At 40.4% G+C, this 24112-nt stretch overlaps 1 protein-coding gene across 9 annotated transcripts in view; it reads left to right on the forward strand.

Annotated features, from left to right (window-relative positions):
- Dync1i1 (dynein cytoplasmic 1 intermediate chain 1) overlaps positions 1-24112 on the forward strand; it is a 302440-nt gene that overhangs the window by 27004 nt on the left and 251324 nt on the right. For 3 of the 9 annotated variants that reach the window (XM_006504982.4, NM_001191023.1, XM_030255138.1), the window contains exons 2-4: positions 4775-4891; positions 14427-14541; positions 17047-17188. In XM_006504982.4, coding sequence (XP_006505045.1) covers positions 4784-4891; positions 14427-14541; positions 17047-17188 — 365 coding nt within the window. In that variant the 5' untranslated portion in view covers positions 4775-4783. The remainder of the gene's footprint in view (positions 1-4774; positions 4892-14426; positions 14542-17046; positions 17189-24112) is intronic. The other 6 variants (NM_010063.4, NM_001191025.1, XM_030255139.1 and 3 more) reach the window with 2 other exon arrangements.

Here is a 24112-nt window from a genome sequence, read left to right on the forward strand (position 1 = left end):
TTTTTGTTTGTTTGTTTGTTTGTTTTTCAAGACAACCATGGGACTTTTTAACTCACTTACTTCAAGTTTTGTGTCCCGGCCTACCCCCAGATGCTCTGTTTGATGTGCAGGGAGATACCGAGGGTGGGGCTGGCAAGGCCCCTCGGAAATCCTGTGGAAGTTAGTGCTGACATTGCATTTAAGTCACCGTGTAAGGAAGGCACTGCACTAGGCGTGAAAGCCCATTCATTTCCCAAACCCTTTATGGGGCACTCTATTGAGGTTTCTTATTCCCCTGGGGGTTGATGCTAAGTGTCTAGCTTGGAATGGATCCAAAAAATCAATACCCAGTCAAGCCCTCTAGAGTTGAGTCCTTGACAGTGGCTCTGCTACACTTAAAAAGATGAGCTTTACACTTGTGTCCTTAATTCACTTTCTTTTTTAGTCTCTTTGGTGCTTTTTGGGTTGTCTTAATAGTCTTAGTTCTATGGCTTAGAATACCATCATTAGTAATTAGTGCCATCAGACATACCTGTCTGCCTGCCTGCTCTGGGCTGCTTCCTTATCCTTGTACCTTGCTCAAAAGACAAGCTAATTCTTCTTGTGGTTGAGCTTTGCAGCTATGGTGGCCTGCATATGACTGAGCCTGTCTGCAGTCAATTATGGACTAGGAATGAGCTCATGGGTGCCTTGTCCCTCCGCCTTGAATTGTTGGTTACTCATGGATTCTAGAGGAGAGACAGTCAGTGTCCTCAGCTGTATGTGGACTGGTGAGCCCATCAGATACGGTGGACAATGACAAACTCTTGGTCACACAGACGACACCGGTTAAAGTCAGTGGGTCATAAAACAAAGCAAAAAGGCTTGGAGGTAAGAGATTTGTCAGGAGGAGGAAGACTTGCTGAGATAGGGTGGGAGAGAGAGAAGGGAAAATGGCAGATGAGAATAATTAGAATGTATTACATATGTATAAATATGTATGTATGTGTGTGTGTGCATTGTATATATACAAGGAATTACTAAAGAAGAAAATTAATTAAAAAATGTCACAATCAATATAGGTTGTTTTTGGAATGTGATTTGTTCCAGATGACGGGAATATGTAACTAAAATGGGGCCAGGCGATTTTGACCAGGAAGCACATAGGAAATAGTTGGGGAGAGATAGGGAACAGGAAAACTGAATGCTCCACAAGTTTCCCCTGTCTGCTTTCAGCTGAGGACAGCATGGCTATTGCTCAAACCGTGATTTTCATATTTAAGGATGATACTTTGGCCACCGAAACCTTTCAGCCTCATCAATTCAAATAGATTAGTCTCTACTAGCGAAGAGCATGGGAGCTCCTCAGACAGCTTTTGTTTTTTTTTTTTTTTTTTCCATTTTTTATTAGGTATTTAGCTCACTTACATTTCCAATGCTATACCAAAAGTCCCCCATACCCACCCACCCCCACTCCCCTACCCACCCACTCCCCCTTTTTGGCCCTGGCGTTCCCCTGTACTGGGGCATATAAAGTTTGTGTGTCCAATGGGCCTCTCTTTCCAGTGATGGCCGACTAGGCCATCTTTTGATACATATGCAGCTAGAGTCAAGAGCTCCGGGGTACTGGTTAGTTCATATTGTTGTTCCACCTATAGGGTTGCAGTTCCCTTTAGCTCCTTGGGTAATTTCTCTAGCTCCTCCATTGGGGGCCCTGTGATCCAGTCAATATCTGACTGTGAGCATCCACTTCTGTGTTTGCTAGGCCCCGGCATAGTCTCACAAGACACAGCTACATCTGGGTCCTTTCAATAAAATCTTGCCAGTGTATGCAATGGTGTCAGCGTTTGGATGCTGATTATGGGGTGGATCCCTGGATATGGCAGTCTCTACATGGTCCATCCTTTCATCTCAGCTCCAAACTTTGTCTCTGTAACTCCTTCCATGGGTGTTTTGTTCCCAATTCTAAGGAGGGGCATAGTGTCCACACTTCAGTCTTCATTCTTCTTGAGTTTCATGTGTTTAGCAAATTGTATCTTATATCTTGGGTATCCTAGGTTTGGGGCTAATATCCACTTATCAGTGAGTACATATTGTGTGAGTTCCTTTGTGAATGTGTTACCTCACTCAGGATGATGCCCTCCAAGTCCATCCATTTGGCTAGGAATTTCATAAATTCATTCTTTTTAATAGATGAGTAGTACTCCATTGTGTAAATGTACCACATTTTCTGTATCCATTCCTCTGTTGAGGGGCATCTGGGTTCTTTCCAGCTTCTGGCTATTATAAATAAGGCTGCTATGAACATGGTGGAGCATGTGTCCTTCATACCCGTTGGGGCATCTTCTGGATATATGCCCAGGAGAGGTATTGCTGGATCCTCCGGTAGTACTATGTCCAATTTTCTCAGACAGCTTTTGTAAGTGACACCACATCATTTCCCCTGCAGACATCTCACATCTCGGGGCTGAACAGTGTTAGTCACCAGTATTTTCTTGATAGACTTTTGTTCGTTCTGTCACTTTTGAAACAAAGAAAGGAAAGAGTAAAGATCAAAACACGTAACCGTTTAGATCCATGGCCCACCATACCAGGTAAAGCTACCACATCAGGTAGAGCTCTTGTGAACAGGCTCCTTGAGCAGGTAATTCCTCTCTACACAACTCCTCAGGTTAGTTACATGCCTATGGATTTGGGGTTCAGATTTCAAGTCCTCTGCAGGTGAAGGGCTTCAAGCTTTATTCCAGAGCTTGCACCCCTGGGCTCCCTTTTGATATTTTGATGTGTCAGCTGTGTAGCTGTGATTTCTGTCCATTGACGCCCAAATGTCGGTGTGCTCAAAGGTTGCTGGTTGACGCACAGATTAAACTTTTCTGACTGCCATTTTGCGTTTGGTCCTCTCCTTCCATTCTTTTTGGTCTTCTCCCTCCATTATCTGAGCCATCTTCTTTGCTCTCTCAAAGCTAAATTGTTGTAGAATATTTCTCTTTTCCTTCTACATCCCTCAGTACCCCCTTGAAGGACTCCATCCTCTGGCTATGCAAGACACAATCTCAACGGCTGACCTGAATTCCACTTCCTTCCCAGTGCAGGTGCAGAAGAATCGGAGCGATGCTGGCACAGTCTCCCGGCAGCTAATGCCTAATTTCTAGTGTCTGTTCCTATTGTCATACAGGCAGGGACAAGTATAGGGTTGAGCAACTTCCAATTTTACTTTGTCCCCTTCCCTTTCAGAAAGCTGCTGTGATCGGCTGTCTCCCACTTCTATCAAATAGAAGTCTTTTTTTTTTTTTTTCTTTCCCTGATACGCTCAGGCTTCTCCTCTATGTACATGCACACTTCAACTGAAGTTTATAACTCTTTGTCTGGATTCCTCACTTCTCTTGGACGCACCCTCCAGGCTTCTCATCTTTCTGCATCTCCACCTTTCCACATTCTGATCTTCCCATCATTTGTGAGTTCCTGATACTGTAGGGTATCCAGTTCATGGTCTGATAACTCCACTGTGCTCACTGTGGTCGATTCTCCCAGATCTTTGCTATGTATTCATTTATTTTGATGGGCACTTCTCTGAGGTTAAACTTCAGGGCTTGGGTGCGTGTTATGGATCATAGTACGTGAAAGCTTGAATTTAGTTTCCACCATGCAGTGGCTGGACAGCCTACATTTCAGTGGGTTTCCTCCTTCCTTGTTTCCAGAATGGAAGAGTATATGATCACTAGTTACTAATAACAGTGTTCTCCAAATTTCTGGTATTGGAAAATGCTTTGGCCCCATTATCATAAACACTGCCATGATATCATTAAGGTTGAGCCTCGGGGCTGGATTGATAGCTTAGCAGTGAGGATATTTGCTGTTCTCACAGAGGACCCAGGTTCGAGTCCCAGTACCCACATGGCTCACAACTACCTGAAATTCTAGATCCAGAGAATCCAATATCCTCTTTTAACCTCTCTGCAGATTCAATGAATGCATGTGGTACACATGCATTCATGCAGGCAAAGCAATAATACGCATAAAATAAGTGTTTTTTTTTAAAGTGATAAATAAAATTATACCTCATTTGGATGAATTTTCCTCAGAATTCAGCACAGGGTTAGCTCGTATTTCTTGTGTACATCACCACCCTTTACTCTGAGTGAGGTCAGTACCAAAATAAGAATATTGCACTCAGTATGCAAATGAATGTTTATAGAAATAGTGTTATTTGGGAGATGAAATTAAGTGTGACAGATTGGGAGGAGTTTAGAGAAAGAAAAAGATTAGCATGTTGGGTCTTCGGCAGCTGTCTTCTGAGAGGCATGTAATGGTAGGCAAAATGGAATTTCCCTAAGCTCTATGGAGGACTGTTTATCCAGTCCATAGAAATCTGAGCAGGGGCACACTCTAGGGTTCCTGACAGCCTATTTTCTTTGTTCAGCGTGGAGATGAATTGCTCCATTAGCATCTAAACTCAAAGCCATCATGAGACTTCTCCCCCCCCCACCTTCTTTTCTTTTGTTTATCTGTGAAGAAACTTGTACAGAAAACTCCTTGCGTCCCTGAAAGTCAGTTGATATTCTTTTTCAAGCCAGATGACAACACCGAATTTTTTTTAGTCACTTTATGTATACATAATAGGAAACGAATCACAACTATGCTATAGCAAAGCTAAGTTCTTGTTGCTGCTTCTTCAACACAGCCTAACTAATACAACCTATTATTGTCCCAAAGTCACATTTGCGAGCTGCATTTCTTTTTGAGTGATTTTTGTAATGATAATACAAATAGGATTACTTAGATAGTCTCTTACTTCCTCTTTCTCCTTTTCTCCAAGGAAGCAAACATGTCTGACAAGAGCGACCTAAAGGCCGAGCTGGAGCGCAAAAAGCAGCGCTTAGCACAGATAAGAGAGGAGAAGAAACGGAAGGAAGAGGAGAGGAAGAAGAAAGAGGTGAGGCTGGGATTGGGTTGCTGTGGGCTAAAAGGATCCCTGGGACCTGAGGAACAGGTTACGTGGATGGAGAGAATCCCGTTTGAGAATTCTCATGACATTTCAATAAAATGTGTGAGCGTGTCTACACACTCTGAAGAAGGGCATTTCTACTGGGTAAGTGCTGTCAGGCATTACCTAAGCAGTGGACACTGTGTGACTCAAAAGTTCCAAGCCCATGTTCACTCCAGATTTGAATAGGACTCTGGAAGCGGTTTGTGGTCCCTCTTCTGGTAGCCGTTCTTTAATCGTTCACGGATTTGTTCTCCTAGCCTTACATTGGGAACAATGATTAGTTTACTTTATGGAACTTCTAAGATTAGAGGCCCTTCTCTCCTGCTGCCTGGAAACTAGTAATAGTTTATACTTGTGTTAATTTTAAGGGAAAAAAAATCTCCCTATGAACTAGTTTCCATGTACTTATTTTGTAAGAAGCTACCAGTACAGTTATTTTAGAAGACAAAATAGAGAACAGTGCCAGTGGATTTCAGTTTATTCCAACACACTGCGCATTTCCCCTGATAAAAAATCCTTGGGTCATGTAAGTGGGTTACGGTAGGAAGGTGGGTGGATAGCGTAGAAGAGTGTCGGCTGCTATGGTATTAGGGGGTTTTAGAGGCCTTCTGCTGTGGCCCTTCTTCATATCACCAAGCAGCAAGGACCCAGACACAGGACAGCTTTTCTCCTGGTAAACTCAGAGGTCGAAGACTCTTGACCCCAAATTCAAAGCCTGTCTGTCATATGTCATCGTCTTCCATCTCAAGCCAAGAAGTGATTTATTCTTTTATTCTTCAATTTGCTGTGATAGTTTAGAAATGATGCATTTGATGGACAAAAACCAGAGGGCAAAGATATTTGTCAATAGTTTTCTAAAAAGAAATCTTTGTACAGTATGATATCCCTGCATTAAGAAAACCTGGAACTTCTCCCACACAGGAATTTTTTTTTTCAGGAAAAAAAAGTGCACATTGGTGCCTCATGATCTAAGTAGATGCTGCTTCATTCTACAAGTTTAAGAGAGTAAAATAGCAGATTTACAATGTTTATTATTTTCCAACAAAGAAAGATGGAATAGCAGTTACAGTTTAGCCTTCTGGCTTCTCCCACCTTTCCGTGCCTTACACTTTGACTGATGTGATAGCGTGTTTGTCCTTGATAGTCTGCATAATGGTTTTCTCGGCAAGATCTTTGCTGTTATGTATGCAGGTTGTGGGTGAAATAGAGGTGAGAACTGACATGGATGGCTATTCATTTGTATGGGAAGCCCCAAAAAGCATTAGGTAATTATGTTTCCCTTCTCTCAAATGTCAACAGTTACTGTATCTTCAAAGTACCTGCTATTCCTTGCTAATAATGGGTTTCCTTTTAAACTGACATTCTAACATCCAAATTGAATTTCATGGAATTACTATGAAGGATGATGTGATATAAGAAATCTGGTTCCAAATTAGGCTGTCTGTTCCATCTTTTTTTTTTTTTTTTTTTTAATAAGTTTTGGGAGAATCGTGGGCCAACAGCAGTTCAAGGCTAGCTTTCATTTATTGATTGATTGATTGATTGATTGATTGTTATTATTATTATTGGTATACCAAGCAGTCTTGCAAAGTAAAGGTCTTATCTCCTGCATAGCAAAGATTGCTCCTGGAGCCTGGGAGGCAGGCAGTGCTCCTGGCCTCCATTTGCCTCTAGCATCCGAGCTACAGAAGATCTTACTCTCTTCATTCCTTAACTGGCAGGGCAGTTCAAAGTCACAGGGCAATTCAGATTCCTTCGCTCTGATCTTCACTACCATTCAGAAGGTTCAAAGCAGCACGCGATTTTGGGTTGCCCTGGCCATATTGTATTTAAAGCATGCCTTGGTTTGAAATATCCTCTCTGTACAACCTCTCATCCCTCAGGAAGCTCTTTCTTTTGTATCATTTAAACATCTGGTTTTTTTTTTTTTAAATCCAACTATTTGTCTACTTGGTGAGTGACTAGGTTGGAACATGTGTGTGCTACAGTAAATGTATGAAGTTCCTTCACTCCTTCGCTCCTTCCACCACGTGGGTCCCAATGATTGAACTTGAAGATAATCAGGCTACTTACAGAAGGGTTTATTTGGGACTTATAGTCCAGAGAGATAAGAAACCATCACCACCCTGGCAGGTGGGGAAGGACCAGAGCAATAGGAAAAGTGATAGCTTTCAGGCTCCTAGCTCAAGCAAGAAACAGAGAGCGTGACCTTGGTTAGTGGAGGCTTTTGAAACCTCAGAGACACACTTCCTCCAGCAAGACCATACCCTTATGCCTCCTCAGACAGTATCATCAACTCGGGAGCAAGTATTCAAGCCTGACTCTATGGGTGAAATCTCATTAAAACCACTATCCCTGGGCAGCCATCCCACCAGTCCCTCTTTAAATATCCTTTGTAGACAGTCTGGCTCCATTTGCTTTGAGCAGCCAGTGTCATCAGACAAATGGTATTAAGCCTGCTTACGTACAGGTGCTTTTGCATTGTATGCGACTCAGAAACTTGGTTCTGCCCTTTACAGAATGACTTTTAGTGTAGGCCTCTGTGAACTTGACTTTTTGACAGAGTTCTGTGTAGATTCCAAAAGCTAATAGAGAGAAATGAGTTAGTGAATCCTAATAACCGTTCTGACTTATTGTTGTGACCAAGTACCTGACAAAGGCCACTTAAGGAAGAAGGGATTGTTTAGTTCAGTTTAAATGATAAAGGCAGAGACTGCGCCACCTAGGTATCCATCCCTTCTGCAGACACCAAACCCACTCTTGCTGATGCCAAGAAGCTCTTGGCTGTTTCCTGAGAGTTCTACCAGCACCTGGCCAATATGGACTCAGATACTCACAGCCAACCATCCGACTGAGCCTGGGGACCCCAATGGAAGAGCTAGGGGAAGGACTGAAGGAGCTGGAGGCAACTGCAACCCTATAGGAAGAACAATATCAACTAATTGAACCACCCAGAGCTCCCAGGGACTGAACCGCCAACGAAAGATTACACATGGAGGGACCCATGGCTTGAGCTGCATATGTAGTACAGGATGGCCTTACCTGACATCATTTGGAAGAGAGGCCTTTAGTCCTGTGAAGGTTTGATGCCCCAGGATAAGGGGATGCTAGAGCAGTGAGGCGGGAGTAGGTGAGTGGGTGGAGGAGCACCTCATAGAGGTGAAGAGGAGGGGATAGAGGGGAATGGGATGGGGGTTTGTGGAGGAGTAACCGGAAAGGGGGATATTATTTGAAATGTAAATGAATAAAATGATTAACAAAAATAAATACAGTAAAATATAGACACTTTAAAAAGGGGCGGGGGGATAAAGCCTTTTCAGGTGAGAAAGACATCGTAGCAAATGCTGCTTTAGTTTTGTTGACAAGAGCATGAGACATCTCGCCACATACCCTTAGTGACATTCCTGTGTGTCTCTTAGGTGATTATAAGTTCCATGAAGATGCCAATCAAGATTAACCACCACAGTGAAAAACACTTCTTCCTGTGCTTCTGAGGTCAGAGATGAGGGGGTGAAGGGGCCATAAAATAGATGCATACAGATTCTTCATCAGGATGGGATCCTAGAGTCCAAAAACCCTCTTGAGACTCTATGGTATCTTTAATGATTTGCTTATTTTTAAAATGTGTGTGTGCTTGCGTGTGTGTGCATGAGCGTAAGTACATTTGAGAGCAGCTTCTTATAGATACCAGTGGTATAGAATTCCCCCTGGAGCCTGAGTGTTTGTGAGCCACTGGATGTGGGTCCTGGGAACCAAATTCAGCTCTTCTGAAAACTCAGTTGTTTTAGCTGCTCAGCCATTCCTCCAGCCCAGAGGTTACAGTATTTTATATATGAAATACATAACCAATTTATTTTGATCTTTTTCTAATGAAGAAATAAGCCACACATGCAAGAGACTGGCTCTCTTTTGTCTCCAGCTTCATGGGGGAGTCTGGCCAGTCACTTCATTCGCACTCAGACCCTTGGCATCATTCCATTCCTACAGGTTGCAAGCATCATCATGGTGTGGAGAAGTGTAACAAAACGCTTTTCTTCCCCTCTTTTTCCACATTCCAACCAAAGTAACCTACTATTTAAATATATAGGTGATATTCTTGAGACCAAAAATATTTCCTGCTTTGGATTTTGTTTTTCAGATCTGGAAATGCCTACACACACACAAGTTGGAAATGTGTTGGGAGACCTAACACATTTTATACATGAAGTTCATTTGCCTCATAAACACTTTATACACATAGGCTAGAGATAGTGTGTATAATGCTTAAAATAATCTTTTTCAAAAGCAAAGTTTCATGGTATGGCATTCTGCATTCCCAAATCATGTTGAAATTCAAAGCCTTTGAGATATTGGAATAGTTTGCATGTCAGCTTGGGGATGCTCAATTTGTATGCACACATTCCTCTATGGACCACACTCTGCATGGCAAGTTTGCTCTATTCCTCTCATATCGTCCTTCACCTGCTCATTAATTGTGCACACCCATGCATCTTTCTCTTTTCATCTCTGATGACCCACAGGAATCAACAGGGTTAGGAGTCTATACTTTTTTTAAATTTTTATTTTGTGTCTAACACATGTTTTTCCACATAGTATATGCCCAACAGAAATAGACATGAAAGCTGTTTGAGGCAGGTACTGAAGACGCTGGTCTTGACATTATAATACCATGAGGAGTTCCGACCTGCAGACTCCCATGGATCTCTGACCTCAAGGGTATGCAGTGCTTAAACTGACTGCCACCATTACTGACACCGGAGCTAAGATGGTCTGTGTTTTGTGTTGTTTGAAAGGAGTTAGAAATTGGCTTAAGAGTTTAAGTTTGATGTTTTATAAACTTTATTTAGGCCCATATTTTAAATGAAACAAATAGATTCAGAATTAAAAAGGAACAAAGTGCCCTTTTGGTGCAAACCTGGGTGGCTTCCTGTCTACGATGATGGAGAGAAGAGGGAATTAGGACCACCTGGGTAGATTATCCCCAACAGTGGAGAAAATTGCACAGGGAAAACTCACTTTCCACTCCGTTGGACGCCAATTGCTTTCTTGGCTGTGGTATTATGGCTAAAATCTTATTTAAAAATAAATATAGTGGCTAGCATTTAAGAGACAGGCCCAATTTCATCAAAACTGGGCTTCAATGCAGTGAGGTGAATTTCACGGAGGCCACCCTGAAGTTTTTTTACCCTGACCTTGGTCTTAGGCTGAATTGCTAGAAACAGGGACATACTAAGGTTTTCTAATCTGTCTTCACCTGTTCCCTAATGAATGTGAGCCTGTCTATGAAAAAGGATGGACAACACTCAGCTGGCAAATTTTCTTTCTTTGGTTATTCTCTCTGGAGCTCAGCTGTGATTATGCCTCACAAACAAAAATATCGTTTTCTGGGAAAGGCAGCTTTTGGGTTTTTAATTACTAGTGATGCTAACTCAGTCCACGGTGAGTCATTAAATCATGGCAGTACTCTGTAGTTCTTACTAAAGAGAATCGTAAGGTTTATCCCTAGGCCTCTAACCTCAGGCTCTTTGAAGAGGTTATACTTGGGTTTGTTTACTGTGCTGAGTAATAACTGGCTTGTCTCTGATAAGCTCTGGTTATCTAAGTGCACAGTTCTTCTGGCCAGCTTTGGGCACTGATAGCTTTCCTAAGCTTTTGAAGGCCTAGATAAGCAGTTACTTTCAATATATTCCAGTTTGCTGATTTGTTTCTTAAAGAATTAAAAAAGCAAAAAATAGAGCTAGTGGGATGACCAGACAAAAAAGCACTTGACCCTCAAACCAGGCAACTTGAGGACAATCTCTGGAAGCCACCTAGGAACCAAGCTGTGGTAGCCTAGAGTACACAGCAGCAAGACACTGTAAGAGAGACACTGCCTCAAGGTGGTAAAAGGAGAGAACTGTCTTTCAAAAGTTGCATTCTGACCTCTACACTCAAACTGTGTGATATACAGGCACACCCTCAATCACACACACACACACACACACACACACACACACACACACACACACACACAGAGAGAGAGAGACAGAGACAGAGACAGAGACAGAGAGACAGAGACAGAGACAGACAGAGACAGGCAGAAAGACATACACACTAACAAATAAATAATACAAGTGTGGGCTAGTGAGATGGCTCAGCAGGTGTGGGCACTTGCCACCAAGCATATTGACCTGAGTTAGAGCCCCAGATTCCACTTGGTGGAAGGAGAGATCCAACTCCTGCAAGTTGTCCTCTGACCTCTGCATCCATGCCTCAGCACGTTCCCACCCACTCTGCAGTCCCACACCTAAATAAATACATGTAAAAAGTTAGTCTGGTAAGGGAAGACAAAGCAGCCAATGAGTGGAACACACACATAGTGCAGAGCAAGTGAACCTTTGGGGATACTGTTTTGGTGCAACGTGTGTTGGCCATGTTGACACGTAATTTGGCCTCTATTATATTTCATGAGGGCACATAACTTAAAATTAGAATCTCAAACCCCAAGTCCTAGCTGTACCTTTCCACACAGAACGCCTATGGCAGAACGTTTGGTCAGCTATGTCCAAGTTAATTTAAAAGGGATAGATTAGGGAGGTCATTTTCTTTTCTTCTGTGAAGTCTTCACTAGCACCTGTCATTTCCATGGATGCTGTCTTCCATCAATATGTTCTTGTTGACAGAAATGACTTTTGTGAATTTCTAGACTTCTAAATATTTCCTCTTCACAGTAGTGTTGTGAAGGAAGAGGCCCCTAAATGGAATGTAGTTGAAAGGAATTAACCTAAGAAATATATTCACCTACGATTCTATGACCATAAAATAATTCCTGCCAAAGTTAGATATTAATTCATTCATGAAACACATTTTTACTATGTGTTATATCTCAGACACTGACCCATGGATGAGATGAACTCGTGGTGAACAGGTCAACTATGTTGCTCTCAGTAAAACTGAGAGCTCAGTTGAGGCTAAGCTCATCTCTGAAATACCATGCTACTCCATGCAGCAATACTAAGGTTTTTCTTGACTTGTATTTCAATAGCAGCTGTAGCACATCTGTTTTCTTTCATCCCTCCCTTCCTCTCGCCCCCTATCCTTCTTATCTGTATAAAAAGTGAACATGGTGGAGATCCTCATTCTCATCACCTGTTTTTTCTCAGCTCTGTCTTTGCTCATTGTGCGCACTGACTTTGGAATATGCTTCAGTTGTTTAAGTATCGTAATTGGAAAAGAGCATGCGTTTTAGTATCATCGCAGAGACAGAATTGCCTTTTAAGAATGGGGAGTGGTGTGAAAAGGCTGAAATCTTCTAAGACTCTCTTCAGCTCGATTTAGATCCCAATGACAGTTCTCTCCCTAATCACAGATAGACTGCACAAATAGATGTGCACTTTAAGGCCAAGATGAATAGGAACAGAAGTGTTGAAGCCAGAGAACACACGGATACACACAGGTCTTATAATAAAGTTGGAGGATACTATCTGAGGCAAGCCAAAACTCCCTGCATTATTCTGTCTCGGGCACATAGAAATTAATTACACTCATTGAAGCAATACACCCACTAGGATGCCCAATACCAATGAAAGGTAAAGGATGTCTGATAATTAATGGGATAGTTGGTTTGATAGGCTTCAGAGAGCTTCACTTGTGTGTGCTCATAAAGGTTGCCTGTGAAGTAGATACTAGTAATCTCCTGGTGTAGAGTTGGACAAATGGCCTTAGTTACAATTCCACTTAGAATACTTTTCCTCAGGTTCCTTTTAAAAATATTTTAGCTAATTATTTAAGAATTCCACACAATGCAATTTTGTTATCTTTGCTCCTCCTCCAAGACCCATACTATGTTTTTTTTTTAAATTTATTAACTCATTTTGGCTTCTCATATATTTTTTTTGGGGTGTGTGGCCATCCATTTAGCATGGTATACATACCAGTAGCATACTCTTAAAGAAAACTGACCCTCCATCCCTCAACAGCTATCAGCTACCGACAGCTCCTCAGGTAGAGGTGACACGCCATGCCCTCTTCCAACCGATATTGTACTTTTCTTTGCCAGAGCTTACCCACATCTTGTGAATGTTGTCATAAGCACTATGAATTCATACTTGAAACCTCTCTGTTGGGTCTTGAAAACAGTTTCATTTTAGCCATTCAGTACGCCTCTATCTTTATAATCTCTCCACCCCTCTTCTTCAATGATCTATTGCCCTTGGAGAAAGGAGTGTGATCAGCAGAAAGCTTCCTCAGAAAGCTCAAAAATAGATCTATCCCATGATGCAGCTATACCACTTTTGCACATATGTCCCAAAACTGTGTATTCCACTACAGAGATATTTGCACACTCGTGTTCACTGTCACTCTAGTCACACTAGCCAGGAACTCAAAACATCCAAGATGTGTATAAGCTGATGAATGGATAATGAAAATAAGCTACAATTTAACAATCAAAAGTAATTCAGCTGTTAAGAAAAAAGAAGTCGTGACATTATCAGGTAAACAGAAGGAGTTGGAGGCAATCATTCTGAATGAGGTAACTCAGACCCAGAAAGTACCAGTGGATGTATGCTTGGGGTGTTTGCATATGTGTGTTCTATTGAGATACCCATAGAGGTCAAGAAATGAGTTAGAGACCACGGAGAGGGGCCAGTGTCAAAGGAGGGGAGGCAGGATGCAGTGTTATAACGGGGCAATAATGAAACATGACTGATTATATGGAGTGAGGAATCGGAGGGCAAGATAGAGGAAGGAGGAGGAGGAGGAGGGATAACAGAGAACAGATACTGAACTCCTTTGATTTCTACAGCTACCAGTTTAGTTTGTCACAATCCTATTTAAAAACAAAAACAAAAACCACCAATTAGGTATAAAATCTGACTTGAGTCTCCTTCAAGTTGTGTTCTAGATAATTCATAAAAGAAACTCCTAAGCAGAATTTTGTTGTTTTATTTGCACTATGGTTTCCTACTAAGTATTTTGAGTTAACGTGTTAATGGCTCCTGAGGAAATCTGAATCTAGTTTGTTTTGTTTTTTTTTTTTTTTCTTTCTTTAAAACTAAAAGGTTTTTTTTCCCCAGCTAGATTCCAGAAATTTCTATTTCTGTAATGTGAGTATTACTAAGAGGTGCTGAGCAAGAACCAGGAGTAGCAAACGGATAGGATTTTTGTGTGACACACAAGTGGGTTCATTTTCCACCACACAGGTTCTAGAACTCAAACTTGGGGCATCAGGCTCAGACACAGGTGCTGTTACGTGCATCTTCCCAGCCTGGAAAACTTTCATCTATACCATGTGATCGAGGTCAGGGAAAGCCCTCAACCAAAAGAGAGAGCTTCTGTCACTTAATACCTGAGCCGTTAGAGTGATTTTCATCCTCCACACACAATTATATCTATGGAGCGCTCTGCCTGGTTTTCGCTCCAGTCGTTTTCCACTTCGATGAAGAAAAATCTTGTCCTTAATTACGTCACTAACTTTCCTTGCTGATATCAAATCTTTTAGGCAGATATGCAGCAAAAGAAAGAGCCCGTTCAAGATGACTCCGATCTGGATCGCAAACGACGGGAGACAGAAGCTTTGCTTCAGAGCATTGGCATATCACCGGAGCCCCCTCTAGGTACTTCCCCAAGCTTGCGTTGCTACTCCTCTTGTGTAAATATACCATGTCCAGCGTTACTGTGCTCTTAAGTGTTAGCTTTATTGTTGTTTTCTATGCTTAAGAAAGAAAGCTAGGGCTTACTGTTCTAGTTGCATGTACTTTGTAGAAGTGAGAGGGCTGGAAGGACATGCGAATGTTGCTTAGTCATCAGCCTTTGCTAATGATACACTGGCTGATTATATGCTCATAGCTTCCCCTTGTGTCACTACCAGATTCGTTTATATTGTTAAGAGAGTATGTAGAAGACATCTTGGGATTTTTTTTAAGCATCAAATTGTTCTTTGCTTCTGTGGGTGAATCCCAACCTCGCTTTGCCTATTCAGACAATGCTAATCTGGTTATAAATACTGGGAACACTACAGACATAGAATTATCCCATGATGAAAATAGAGTTTTCAGTGGGAAATTTATTTGGCTCGTGTGTACCTTGATTTCATTGCTCGCTGACATTTCCACGGCAGCATTTCCTCCTCCTCCAACTCATTCACTTCTAGTTGATTGTCTGTGAAGTCTTTTGTCATGGAGGTCTGGGTACAGATTAATTTGTATTTGATTTGTTAAAGGTAGTTTGCATGAGCTTATTCTGTCACTATCTTGTGTATCTTTCATGGGTTCTTTTCTTTTTCTTTTCTTTATCTTCCATACATCTAAAAATAACCCAAAGGTGTCTGCAAAACTACATAATATCCACTACATTCAAAATAAAACCATTTAAATTCTGCACAGGAATAAATACTATATCAGGGCCATTTAAAATGTTTCATCTTTTAAATTCCATTCTTGGATTCCATATTAAAATAGAATCCCTTTTATTCTCATAGATACTTAAATTAAGAAAAAAAATTACCTATGTGAAATAATCAATATAAATAAGAAAAAGAATATATCCAACTTAAAATTAAGTATTGGTAAATATGATTTAGTGCATAAACATAAAACTAAAATCCTACTAAAAAGCATAACAGTGTATCTCAATTGCATGTAAAAAGCATATGCCTATTGCTATAATGAGCCCTCATAAAATTAGATTTTATTTAACTTCTTATTATGCAAGGTGTAATCTATAGAGGATTTGGCTGGTGGATCTTCTTTGAGAAGTTGGCAAACCTCTTTGTACTTAGCTGACATGTGATGTAAATTAGACATCTATCGATCAATTATATTTTGGCTTCAAAATAGTCTGAAATGTTGTAGTTGCTATGTCAATACTGGTTAAACCCAGTAGAAGTATATGTGATCATCCCTTACCCTGAAAAGAGCTGGTGATTAAATTTTAAAAACAAAATACTTGAGTATCCCCAGTCTGCAACTACCTTCTCAACTACACATGAATCCTTTCCAAAAGGCCCATTTTTCATCTCTCTTCCCAGCTTTCCCTCTACCCTAACACGAAGGGTAATCAGATAATTAATTGAAGAGCCACAAGGAAATGCCCAGTTCCTTGGCAATTCTGTCTTTGTGGTACAGAATTTGAGGGCAGAGAGAATAAAAACCTGTTAAACCTTATACCCTATTAAATAAATACAAGGGACTCTATGTTCATGCAGCCTCTTTCTGCACATGGCTTCCTTGGCATGTGTGATGAGTCCCCTAAATTGCCTGGCCTGGAGCCATTATGCCTCTTGGGTACAGCAAGTGGCTGATGGACATTTGGCTTAGATATGGAGGTTGCAGAAAGAAAACACATCTCTGTCTGTTTTGTTTTGTTTTGTTTTCCCTTGGTTATCCTTGCTCAGATTGTCAGCTGACCTGGATCTCTGAGCATCTTTCTTTCTCCCACTCTCATGGTGGCAGTTCACTTCTTGTCTTGTGTCAGCATCTACAAGAGCTGCTAGAGACAAAGAAAACAAGTCCCAAGTGAAGTAGAATGTAGGGTTGGGTGAAACCATTCATTAAATGTAAAAATAAAGCAGGCTGGCATTTTCCTTTGTTTTGAAAGAGATTGTTTTAATTACCAGGCTCAACATTTACCCTTCCCCTCTGTCATCCGATCTTAGCACAAAGTTGTTCATCCACCATGAACCCTTACATTTCTCTCCAAATTAGACAATCAATAGATCTCTCACCACTCTTGAGCATTTAATTGTTTAGGCTCTTCCAATTTCATAATGTTTAAAGTTTTATAGACACCTCATCTTTTAAATAGGTCACGTCTATACTAACAAAATAAAGTGAAGAATTAGAATGAGCTAGATAGTTCCTACCGAAAAAATGTAGGGTGAACTATCTGGATAGCTATGTGGTTCTCCGCTTTACTTCGTTAGGTGGACATGACCTTGGACTCCCTAAGTTAATTCTGTCTAAATTCATTTCAGACTCTCATTTTCCAAAATATGAAAAATTCACTTGACTTTCTTCCTTTTCTTTCCTTTTTTTTTAATCCCATTTCTATCTCTCCTGGCCATACAACCACTTTAATTTGGGCCCGTTTGTTTTGATTTGTCTGACACTGCTCTTCCCCAGTGCAGCCGTTGCATTTTTTAACATGGGATACCTGTTATTTTCATTATTTAGTCCCAACCCCTATGTCTCCCTCTTCGAAATCAGTGAGCACTCCCAGTGATGCTGGAAGCCAAGACTCGGGCGATCTGGGGCCATTAACAAGGTAAGAATTGTCCTTCTAAAAAGCCATAGTGGTATGTCACTGTCGCAAGACAACACTGTTGAAATACCTTTGGATGTGCATGCGCCCATTATATCCTCCCCATGCTTATTTCGTGCTGAGCTGCAATATTTAGTGACAGAATGGTTCTTGTGACCACTGGAAATAACAATACCATCCTTCTTTGAGTTGGCTCATAAAGACCATGCATCTTCATTAATCGGCATCCCCATTAACTTAGGCCTAAGAGAAACAGGAAAGAATCAAAGTTCCAATGAACAGATCCTCAGCTTTTCATTGTCCAATTTGACTTGGTTTTTAACCCTACTTTTCATTTCTTTAGCTTCTAGTTTATTTACAAGAACGAAGAAATTGACAAACTCTTTTGTCAAAGCTTTGTTTGTATTGTGAATTTTAGCAGGTGCTCACTGCCATTCCTGAGATAGTCAGCGACCAAATTTTTACTACACTCTGTGTTCAGAAGGTTCTGAGACAGGATGTGGCCATGCTCTAGTTGGAGCACTTGAAGGGATCTCTGAAAAGGAGAGGGGTGGAAAGAAGAAAGACGCCATGAGAGCCATGTCTCTGTTGTATTGGGTTCTGCATTGCTTGTGTTCTCTGGGATGCCCATATACGGGTGCAACTGTGATGGTGATGGTGTGAATGTGGAGTGGAGAGTTATAGCACCAGACTGTTCAGGCAGCAGCTGGTCTTCCTCCTACTTCAAGAAGTTTGAGCTCTACCACAACATGGACTCAATTTGTTGACATCTCTTAGGTTTTCGTGAGAAGCTAGAAATTACTTTCAGTGAAAGAAGACATGAGCCTGTGACGTATGGCTGGCAGCATTAGACCTCTTTGTGATTCTTAATATGGAAGATTCAAATAAAGCTCCACACTGCACCCTCTACACTGCACTCAAGACAAGCTAGCTTTTGGCTTTTGGTTGACGATGTACCTTTCAACCTTTCCCTACCCATGGACCTAACTAACTACCATACACTTTACTAAAAGAGATATGCAAAATTTTGCACTTTTATTTTTCCAAACAATCCATTTTCATATGCATTTTCTTCTTGTGTTATACACTATTTCCATAGAAACCGAGGCAATTTGGTTGGGAAAACTGTGGCTAAGTGGAAAATGAAGGCGCATTCCTAAATCCAAACACTCAAAAGGCTGAGGCAGGAGGATCATAAATTCAAAGCCAGCTCATACACACACACACACACACACACACACACACACATACACACACATCCCAAACAGGAAATACTCTGAAACCATTCAGACCTGTTCTGAGTTACACATTTGTATTTTTCTTTCCAAAATGACATAGTAGGATCAGAAGTCTTTCAGGAGTAACGGACCAGTGGTGGGCTCAGAAAAGAACATCTTGTTTTGGCAGGCCTCTGGAAGCAGTGGGTACTGCTTTTAGTTTTAGAAGAATGGAAGACTTGTATGGGGGCAAAACTGGTTATTTTAGCAAATTGCCCTTGTGATTTGGGGCAGCATATGTCTGCTGTCATCTGTTGCTTTGAGTGCTTCAGAAGGTCTTTGAGGGCTGACAGTAATAACAACATAATTGGATAAGATTTAACATTTATTTGAGAGCTGACATAATGCAGTCACATTCCTTGGGGCTCCACTGGACTCTCCTTAAGACACTTGACTGTTTCTATACAAAATGTGGCTTTGTCACTTAGCTCAGCTTTGAGGGCTGCAGTTGGCTGCATGGAATTCTATAACTGACTTCACAGCTGATGAAGTCTCTTTGAAAACTTGCTAACCTGTGCTGCCCTGTGCTAAAACGCTGACCTGTGCTGTCACCATTCTGGGGACAGTAGCAAGTACTGCTCCTCATAAGACCCTTCTTTCCTTTTACCTTCTTAAAGGTGTGTGTGTGTTTCATGTTTAAACCTGGTGCATTGCTTTAAAGGAGAGAGGCAGTTCCTTTTCTCCAGAGTCAAACTCTAGAGAGTTTTACTTCATTATTAGCCAAGTTCTGAAGAGAGTAGGTAGCTACGAGCCAGAGAGCAAATCCCTGCAAAAGTCCACATTCATTGTTTCAATAGAATTCAAAAAAAATGGCAGGGAAAAATAAAAGAATTATTCTCAAAAACAAAACAAAACAAAACAAAACAAAACCACCAACAATAACAACCAAGCATATACTCTACCTGAGAAGAATGAATTAGGAATATTTTAGGACACGTTTGCCCTTGTTTTGAATGTAAATTTCCAGACAGATATATGCTTTTGCTTTAGTAAAGTAGGCATGTGTTTCAGTATAGGAGAATATCCTCCTCCAGATTTTAGAATTCCATTTTAAATGTTTTTTTCCCCTCATGTAGAAGTGACATTTTTGAAAAGTCGCTATCGTCTTTAACACCTCACAGAACTGCACATGACCTAGAAAGGTGCTGACACCCCTGCACCAGAGAAGCTTGCCTATTTGCTTAGACTACAAAATCTTTTAAAAGATGCAGGCATCTAGTTAACACGTCTGTTTGTCGCTCAAGGTACACATAAATTCTGCTATTCCTTTGCCAGGATTTAAAGCTCAAACTGAAAAATGTTTCCTGAGAGCCAGAAGAAAATTGCCATACTTCATGTCCCTTAATTATACAGAATTATAAATAGAAAGCTTACCAAAATTTCATTTTACTCATTTTGAGAGGAATAAATGTTTTAAATAAAAATATAAAATATTTCCTAATTAAGTGGTATGGGTTAAATATTTTAAACCTACAAGTGTTATAATTTGTTTTATAATTTCCGATTTTTAGCTTTATAGCCCATGTCTCATTCACAGCTTCTATTTGGGATGTTTTCCTCCTTCTTTTGATTTATTTAGAATCATCAATTATTTCTAAATTAATAAGTATTGGGAAAATAACAGGCTCTTAGAATTAAAAAATAAGTTATATTAATAAAGCATGTGAAAGGGTAACTTTACTTATAAACATAGATATTTTTAATAAAAGCCTTAATCTATACAACTAGAATACCACAGAGTGCATAGAGGATGCTATATGTTTTATATAATTGATTGATAATTATTGGTAAAAATGCAGGAGTAGCTAATGCATAAAAACATTAAAGGAGAATCACAGGTATTATAGCGCATAGAGAGAAGTTTGTTCTATATAATAAAGAATATTAATCTGAACCCTTTAAAATGTCCTCTATGCACTGCAATTGAATAAAAGATACTTCTCAGACCTTGAAGGATGACTTCTGTTTATTTGAATTTGTTTCTTCCTTGAGAAGTAATCGTTCTTTGAAAATGAGCAGTGAACTTGAAGTTGAATTCATGAGGTAAGCATTTGGGGGATGACTTTGAATGGATGAGTCTGTTGCCTCGGTTTCTGGTATCAATAGCATCACTGCGGCACGATGAACACTAGCCATCTTTTTCAAGTACACACAGAAAAAACATAGTCGAAGTTCTTGTTTTGTTCCAGGCAGATTTACATGAGTTTTCATAAGCTATGTCTATACCTTACATTATCTCAAGGAACTAGTACACATGCCACAGAAGGTTCCGCTGGAAAAGAAGCCAATGAGTGTTGGGCAAGAACTCGGAGGCAGCATGACACAGTAACTCTGAATCTTAGATATTATTGTTGTAACGATACACTGTTTAAATTATTCTCACTGAGAATGTATATGCCATTATCAAATTTGATAAGCATGCTTACATCTTCATCCAAGTAATTGTGTAAACATTTTGGACGCCAAGCCAAGGGTAGATTTAAAGTCTTTATCACTAGAGTTAGCCAAGCCTTGCTCATTGTACCTTCAGGTTATGAAACAGAGGTGAATCTATGCACAGGCACCCTCAGGCCACGTTGATTCTTTTGTTTTGCGTGGTGGGCTCATAAAGGACTCCATACTTGCTCTCTTTCCCTGTTTTGCTGTGGGAATCTTAACATTTTCAAACACACACACACACACACACACACACACACACACACACACACACAACGAAACCAGCATCTGTGATGCCCTGAAAAATATGGAAGGTATATTGATCTCATAATGTTCACCAGGACCTCAAGTCGGAATCATAGTAGAACTTTTTAAAATGATTCCACATATAACAACCTCACAAGGTAATCGCATAGTGTCTGGTCACCTATTGTAACAATGTCAGCGTTATCTGGCACATAAACAAAATAGTCAACATAATCAGAAAAAAGATCTCTGATGTTTGCTTTTCATAAATGGCGTGCAGAATGAAAACAATAGAAATTGCCACTTTGGTTGTTTATTTTTTTATTTGTTTGTCTGTTTGTTCATTGACCGCCTGTGGTCTTAACATCGAGTTCTATTTTCAAAATAATAGAAATATTGCATCCCTCCAATCATTTTTATAATAACTTTTCATTTTCATTTATTTATCTCTGTGTGTTTGTGTGTGTGTCTGTGTGTACATGTGTGTGTTTCATTGGTATTTAACACTTGAGCACGTGCATGCGACTGTGAATGTGTGTATGGAGGCCAGAAGTTAATGTTCGGTTTCCTCTTCAGTTGCCTTCAATCTCACTGCTTGAGACAAGCAGTCTTTTACTTGAGGTCTTTTCCTGATACTGAGCTCATAAATTCTGTAGGCTGGCTGCTCAGTGAGATGCAGTGATCCACCTGGCGCTGTGCCTCAACCCAACCCCTGGTTGCAGATATGTGTAGCACATCTGGTTTTCATGGATCGCTGGGAATCTGAACTCTGGACCTCAAGTTTATGTGTCAGGAACCTTTCTGACTGAGCCATCCTCCAAGATACCTGATATTTTCTTTTAGTAATCACTATTGAAATATTGTCTGTGCATGTAATATAATTATAAAACATAAACAAGTCAAAATAAGAACATCAATATCCTACCACCAGCAAAAAGCACCATACTGTATATTCTTTCATATAATATCTATGACATCTTATATACAATTTTATAAAAAATCAATAGCACCTGCATGTGTTATTTTTATAGTCAACTATCTTTATTTTTCTATTCCAACTTTTCTCTTTACTCTAATATCAGCACAATCTTCTAACTTCCTTAATTGCCTCCAATATAAATACCCCAAAATACTTGGAATGGATACCTGTCCTCCCATTTATCACTATTTGTTGTTTCCAAAAGTTCTAGCAGTTTGACATCTGACAGAGTGTCTCTGGGACTTTTATTATTACCGAAAAATCAGATTCTCCAAGGCTCTCTGGAGCTACATAAGACTTAGGGACTTTTGATCCACTTTGATGAAAACATTGTCATCTGTCACAGCCTTTTGACTAGAAGTCAAAAGGAAAGTATCAAAAACTCCAGAGGGATAAAAAAGTAACAAAGTAACTGAAACCATCAGAAATTGAATAATAACACCAAATTGTGTTTAGTCAAGCATTCACACATTACCATTCTTTGTGGGGAATTTCATAGGACACTGTCAGAGAAGCTAAAGACACTGGTTTGAAGCTGACTAGAATTCAGTCCTATTGGGAGCAGGCGAGAGCTGAGTTCAGTTCCTAACACCCAGGACTGACCACTCACAGCTACATGTAACTCCCGTTGCAGGAGATCTAGTCCCTTATTTTGACCTCTGGGGGCACCTGCACTAATATGTACATGTGCACATATAAATACACACACACACACACACACACACACACACACACACACACACATTAAAACTAATAAAACATAAGTCATCTTAAAAGTCACTCTCTTTGACAGCTAAGATTTATGATACAGGATTTCTTTTCTCCTTATGTAGCACACTAATTGATAAATTAAAATGCTGACCTCCTGTGGCTCTGTCTCCAGGCAGAATGTGCAGTGCCTCTGACATGGCACTGCTCACAAACCGAGCATCTGTTTTGGCAGTGGACGCTGTGCCTCCTTCCAGAGAAACCACTTGCTTGGCAGTAGGTTCTGTGTAAGATTGTAAAGAACATGTCCTTGTGCTATGCTGAAAATTCTTCACTTCATTTTGAGTCCAGCTCAAAGGGGCACCCTAGAGGCTTTTATGTGGCCTCGGTGTCACTGTGTATGAGGGCTTGGGTGTTGGGGGAAAGAGTCTGACATGGAGAATAAAGAAAGGAGGCTTTCAAAGAGAATCTGATAGAAGCACATGTTGCAATGTTCCAATTTTGTTTCTAGGAAAAATAATTTCTAAGAAATAAGAAAATCTTTATCTACATTATTGCCAGTCCCAAGTAAGGAAATAATTGGGACTGAGAAGTAAAACATTAATTCTTTATCTAAATACCATCGTTAATTGACATAATTTTAATGAATGTGACAGATTGATAGGATGGATTTTTAAATGCCCCTAATTTTTTAGTGTTTTTGCTTTTAGAAATAGCATTTTAAAAATTATGCACTGACTGAAGATTTCTGCTAGGCACTATACTTGTGTTAACCTAAATTCTTTTCCTTGTCTGATCTGGAGCTAGTGAAAACACGTGACCCCAGAGTTCAGAACAATTCTGATACACAGGGAGGACACTGGGTTCTGCCCTTGACCTTCTCCATCTTGGCGAGAACAGGAAGTACATGGAAACCTGGGTCCCATTTGCAGGGATTCCTTAAAACTGCTTAGGGCCCAGAAGACAAGGACTTCTGATCCTCAGTACAACACGGCAACATAGCCAACACTTTAGTGACAGGGCTTTCTTCTTCAGTGTGGAGAGGGTCTTAAATACCTTCTTAAATACCTTCTGAGAGCATATACTGGCATCAGGACATACACAATGGAGTTATTTACCATAGTGGGTCACATAGAGACACACAGAGACATACATACACACAGAGACACACACACAGACATGAAGGTAGATGGATGACTAGCTATGAAGAGGAAGAAAATCATCAGGAGGAGGAGGAGGGGAATAAGGGGGTAATGGAGGTAAATCTAATCAAATTCAATA

The sequence above is a fragment of the Mus musculus genome, chromosome 6 (genome assembly GCF_000001635.26).
Source record: "Mus musculus strain C57BL/6J chromosome 6, GRCm38.p6 C57BL/6J".
Lineage (NCBI taxonomy): Eukaryota > Metazoa > Chordata > Mammalia > Rodentia > Muridae > Mus > Mus musculus.